The 6,433-nt window shown below is 45.7% G+C and overlaps 1 protein-coding gene across 1 annotated transcript; it reads left to right on the top strand.

The window, feature by feature from the left end:
• The first annotated feature begins 1,716 nt into the window (after window positions 1–1,716).
• LOC123158090 (cytokinin dehydrogenase 10-like) lies at window positions 1,717–3,436 on the top strand. The gene is made up of 2 exons (XM_044576217.1): window positions 1,717–2,317; window positions 2,439–3,436. Exons 1-2 carry the CDS (start codon window positions 1,717–1,719, stop codon window positions 3,434–3,436), a joined length of 1,599 nt encoding a protein of 532 aa, XP_044432152.1.
• The last annotated feature ends 2,997 nt before the right edge of the window (window positions 3,437–6,433 follow it).

Raw genomic sequence — 6,433 nt, forward strand, 5'->3', positions numbered from 1 at the left:
CATTTGTTTTATTAAAGTGGGATCTTTTTCTAACGGGACAAGAAGTTTATGCCCATAGTATGATATCTGTGACGACTGCATCAATGAACATGTGAGTCTGTGATGTGCGTGTGTGTCTACGTTCTCACAAGAAATTATTGAGCACTCATCTAGAAACACGTGGCCAATACAAACACGAAAGTTTAAATGGTTGGATTAGAGATAATTATACGTACCGTAGAAAACTTGCTGATCACTACTCAATCATAAATGCAACAATTCATTACCTTACCGGTGTGTGCTGTACATAGATAGATTTTCGCTAACCAAACACATTATATGCATGCTCTTCACTAATGGACACGAGAAAGGACAAATAATATATTTTTACCATGTCAAAAACAATTTGTGCATGCCAAAAAAGATGTAACTATGTTATGTGTAGTAGTAACAAGAATTTGGCATCGCCACTGTCATCTGGACCCAGCAGCTAACCTGCATTAATTAGGAGAGGACATGAAAACCCTAAGGTAAAATTTGAATTACTGACAGTTCCCTAATTACTCCCTTTATTTTTATTTACTCCGCATATTAGAGTTGACTGAAGTCAAACTTTGTAAAGTTTGATCATTTATATAAAAAATAATATAAATATTTACCATAAAAAATCTATATGATGTGAAAGTACATTCAACAATGAATCTAATGGTATTGGTTTGTTATTGTATATGTTAATATTTTTGTCTATAAACTTTGTCAAAGTTTTCAAAGCTTGACTTTGACCAAAGTTAATATGCGGAGTAAATAAAACGGAGGAAGTACCTAACGAATCTGTTGTACTCACTAACACAGCTTTAGTTGCATCTATTAATTCGAATCGGAGGGAGTATAGCGTTTCTTATTAAGATATTTTTAATGCCTAATTACTGGCAGTTCTCTAATTACCTAAAAATTATGTAGTAACATGCATGTTTTATACTTTTTCTATCAATTAAAACCACGACATTAATTATGGAATGAAGGGGGATTTTTTATTTCCAGTATACGCAAATAAATTAAATTATATGATCGGAATTGATCAAATGGTGTCTCGAACAAAGTAAAAAACACACACATCAAATGCTAGACTAATTGGATCTCGCGAACCTTATACTTCGTAACCGTCAAAGTTAATCTGCTTAGTTTTGTGTATCATTTTGATGTGTATCGAGTGTTTTGGGGCATGTTGCAACAATTTTCAACCTTTCCCCTCAAAAAGAAAAAAAATAATTTTCATCCTGTTTTCTACTAATTAATCTAATTACGTAGTAAAGAAAAATCGACCTGTTTTCCACTATGATCTATTTGTGCCTCATCATATACAAATTTACCCACCACTTCTATTTAAATCTCGTCGGTTGGGCTTTGCCAAATCTGAATTATCATGATTCTATGATTCTGTATAGACCAATAACCATTGAGGTCTTCTGTAGAGTCAAACTAGGGGCCTATGACCATGCTTTATTTTTAGGACCATTTGTTTGTCTTTGGCAGAAGTCAATTAGGAATATTCAAAACCTAAACAATTAGCAACACCCCGCTCCTGCCGGCATTTGTCAGCTCTAGGTGCATCGCCGGGTGCAACTATAAATATGTAGGAGTTCTTGACATGAGAGCACACACCAATATCTCCTTCAACTCATGCAAGTAGCAAACTCAAGCTACACGACTCAGATGCCAAACATCTATTGCAGAAACATGCCGATAGCTCGTTTCACCACATTTCTCATATTCACCAGCTTTCTCTCCACGATCGGCCATCTTGGAGCGCCGGCATTTGGCGCTCTGGATGATGATCTCTTAGCTCTTGACATTGTGTCGAAAATCCATACCGACAGGAGCTTGACTGTCAGAGCCTCCTCAGACTTTGGCCACATTGTGGAGGCCACCCCAAATGGTGTTTTTCACCCGGTCTCCCCCGCCGACATAGCTGCTCTAATCCGCTTTTCACTCTACCAGCAGACACCGTTCACGGTGGCGCCGCGTGGAAAAGGGCACTCCTCTAGGGGACAGGCCCTCGCCCCAGGCGGCATTGTCGTCGACATGCCCTCGCTGGGGCGTGGTGACCATGGTCACCGTGTAAATGTGTCCATCGATGGGATGTACGTGGACGTCGGCGGCGAGCAGCTGTGGTTCGACGTCCTCCATGCCACGCTCAAGCACGGGCTCACACCACGGGTGTGGACCGACTACCTCCGCATCACCGTCGGTGGCACGCTCTCCAACGCCGGCATAGGCGGGCAGGTGTTCCGGCACGGCCCGCAGATCTCCAACGTGCACGAGCTTGACGTCGTCACAGGTACCGGTTTTCTGCCTAGTGGCACGCATTCTGTGTACCACGTCGTTTGTTCTTCATTAACTAGTGCACACGAGTGCAGCGACATTTTGTTTTTAAATAACTAAATCTTTGTTCGCTGCAGGCACGGGAGACATGATCACCTGCTCCCCGGGCAACAACTCGGACCTGTTCTACGGGGCGTTGGGCGGGCTGGGCCAGTTCGGGGTGATAACCAGGGCCCGGGTCGGGCTCGAACGTGCTCCGAAACGGGTCAAGTGGGTGCGCCTCGCCTACACGGACGTGCACCGGTTTACCGCTGACCAAGAGCTGCTCATTTCAAGAGGAGCCGGGTTCGACTACGTTGAGGGGCAGGTCCAGCTGAACCGGACCCTGACGGAGGGCCGGAGGTCGTCGTCCTTCTTCTCGGCGTCGGAGCTCGCTCGTCTTACCGAGCTCGCACTGGGCACCGGATCAGCCGCGGTGTACTACATCGAGGGCGCGATGTACTACGACGACAGCTCTGCTGCCACGGTGGATCAGAAGCTCGAGGCGCTGCTGGAGGAGCTGAGCTTCGTCCCGGGGTTCGCGTTCGTCAGGGACGTGTCGTACGTGCAGTTCCTGGACCGCGTCGGGCAGGAGGAGCAGAAGCTCCGGTCGGCCGGCGCGTGGGACGTGCCGCACCCGTGGCTCAACCTCTTCGTCCCGAGGTCGCGCATCCACGACTTCGCCGCCGGCGTGTTCGACGGCGTCCTCAGGGACACCAGGCCCGTGGGGCTCATCCTCATGTACCCCATGAACAGGGACAGGTGGGACGACCGGATGACGGTGGTGACGCCCGATGAGGACGTGTTCTACGCCGTGGGGCTGCTCCGCTCGGCGGTGGCCGCCGGCGACCTGGAGCGGCTGGAGAGGGAGAACGAGGCGGTGCTGGAGCTGTGCGACCGGGCGGGCATCGGGTGCAAGCAGTACCTGCCGCACCACGCATCGCAGGACGGCTGGAGGCGGCACTTCGGGGCGAAATGGGGCAGGGTGGCCGCGCTCAAGTCCACGTACGACCCGCGAGCGATTCTATCGCCGGGGCAGGGGATCTTCCCGGCCGCGGTGGCCAGCACGACGCCCGCTGCAATCACGGCGTTCTGAGATTTATTTAATCTGTTCAAGTTGAAGGTTCATCTGTTGGAAAACTGTACCCGTACGTCCGTGCACGTAGAACCAGCGACCACTGGGTGGTCAGTATATTCAGTAAGTAGGTGTTTCAGACTTCAGAGCAGAGCGTAGGATTGCCACGAGGGGTCCAAATGGACCTGTTTTTAGTACCTCGAGTGTACAAACTCGGTTTGTGGGGAAGGAAGCGGGCATTGGGGATACAGTAGTTTGATGTGTGCTTTTCTTTTTCACAGTGTACTTTGAAGTGTGATCCTTCGTCCCACAATATAAAACGTTTTTACAAGCTATGTTAACCTAAACAATGTCTTACATTATAGAACGAAGAGAAAGAGTAGTTTATATAGAAGCGTCAATTGCACTGAAAGTACATGAACTTGCGCTCCGTGATGTTTAGAAATTATGGAAAGAAAAGGCCATGAAGGGACTGAGAGAAGCTTTTAGAAGCGAAAAAGTGGGAAAAAAAGATGGAAATTGTGGAATTTAACTCAGCTACAGATGGTTATGCATCAAAAGGAAAGTTTTGTAGAAGCGATATGAAGAATGAGAAACACTCCCTACCATACGTCTGATAGGAAGCAATCGGCGGACTATACATGTTTCATCCCACGCACCAGATATATCAGCAAAATCTCTCCCCTTTTCTCGCCTCCCTTTATTTGCATGGGCACATAACCATAATCTCGCCTAATTCCTCTCTCCTAAATTAACCCTCACTCCTCTTTTCTCTCTCCGGCCTTCGACCTACCCCACTAGCGAGCAAGTGATCCATGTTTCCCCTATTTTCTCTGTCAGTGCCACCAGATTTGTTCACATACTGCCGAGCTCGTCATCCACCGAATTTAATTTGATTTTAATTTTATGAACTTAATCTTAATTTGAGGCTCACAAAATCTTAATTTGATCGGTGAACTTGGATTGTCGGCCTCAATTTTATGCACCTCATATCATGGCGCCAATACTAATATGTGGTTTAAATTTTGTATGCTTCTACTAGGTCTCACATGTATTGGGGCAGCGTATTTTCCATTCATATCATCATTTCTTCCTTCAGTATTTTGATTTGTATTTGCTTCAGTTTCATGGTACAAATATGAAATACAGTAAATGCATCATGTTTCGATTGGTACACAAGCAATTTTATGCTTATAAGAATATATAATGATATTGGCATGATATGTACATTTATGCAAATTGATGTGGTCCGGTCATGTCTTCTCGATACTCTATATATGGAATTCACCTATTTTCCAATTAGGTTTCATGAATATTCATAATCCACATATTCACCCAAACCTTATGTGCTAGCATGATAATTTGTGAAGTAAAATTTCAGTGCTTCCAGTATGTCTCTTAAGGTGTGATAACGTAAAATGTGAGAGATTTTGTACATATGCTTCTTTCTATGCAGAAGATGCACATGAGAAGGATCTTTTTCTGCACAAAACATTTTCGTCTGAATGCTAGTACTAGTGGGCCCTTATGCAATCACTGGTGTGCTTTCTATAGTGAATTATTTCATTTCAATCACTATGCTTCACTATTCCTTTTCTGTTGTATATATATTTGTAGCACAAAAACTGCACATGTGCTTCTTTGTTTTAACACATGCCAGAGATGGTGCAACGATGTCTACTACACTATGATTGGGATGAGGCACCCTTCTTTGTCGGGTGGATTCCTTATTGGCTCACCGTGCATGTGGAGCTCTTCCACGATTACGCCGTTTAGTTGAAGTTGCGATGCCAAAGAAGCCAGGATGCCTAATCCAATAAGATTCAAACTGAAAGAAAGTTTGTACAGTCCGTTGGGTTTCATTCCGAGATGAAAACTCTAAAAAAATTGGAGACAAATAAGATTCTTTCTGATATTCCATGAGACAAATGAGATAGGTATCATATTCGAAGAAACTGTGTACAATCATTTGGGGGTATGAATAATATTCCCTCTGATATTCTAGGAGACGAATAGGATTCCCACTGGTATTACGACGGTATCCTTTGGAGGCCATGTCTTGAATGTTTCGAGCTTTCATCTGAAAGATCGTGGATGTCGCCTAGAGGGCGGGGGGATAGGCGTTTTAAAATATTTACGGTTTAGGCTTGAACAAATGCGGAATAAACCTAACGGTTAATTTGTCAAGCACAAAACCTACAACAACTAGGCTCACCTATGTGCACCAACAACTTATGCTAAGCAAGATAAGCAACTATGTGATAGCAAGATATATGACAAGAACAATATGACTATCACAAAGTAAAGTGCATAAGTAAAGGGCTCGGGTAAGAGATAACCGAGGCACGCAGAGACGATGATGTATCCCGAAGTTCACACCCTTGCGGATACTAATCTCCGTTTGGAGCAGTGTGGAGGCACAATGCTCCCCAAAAAGCCACTAGGGCCACCGTAATCTCCTCAACGCCTCGCACAATGCAAGATGCCGTGATTCCACTAAGGGACCCTTGAGGGCGGTCACCGAACCCGTACAAATGGCAACCCTTGGGGGCGGTCACCGAACCCGTACACTTTGGCAACCCTTGGGGGCGGTCACTGGAACCCGTCAAATTGCTCGGGGCGATCTCCACAACCTAATTGGAGACCCCGACGCTTGCCCGGAGCTTTACACCATAATGATTGAGCTCCGAACACCACCAACCGTCTAGGGCGCCCAAGCACCCAAGAGGAACAAGCTCAAGGGCACCAAGCACCCAAGAGTAATAAGCTTCTCAACTTGTAACTTCCACGTATCACCGTGGAGAACTCAAACCGATGCACCAAATGCAATGGCAAGGGCACACGGAGTGCCCAAGTCCTTCTCTCTCAAATCCCACCGAAGCAACTAATGCTAGGGAGGAAAATAAGAGGAAGAACAAGAAGGAGAACACCAAGAACTCCAAGAACTAGATCCAAGGGGTTCCCCTCACATAGAGGAGAAAGTGATTGGTGGAAATGTGGATCTAGATCTCCTCTCTC

Source organism: Triticum aestivum, chromosome 7B (assembly GCF_018294505.1).
Source record: "Triticum aestivum cultivar Chinese Spring chromosome 7B, IWGSC CS RefSeq v2.1, whole genome shotgun sequence".
Taxonomy (NCBI): domain Eukaryota; kingdom Viridiplantae; phylum Streptophyta; class Magnoliopsida; order Poales; family Poaceae; genus Triticum; species Triticum aestivum.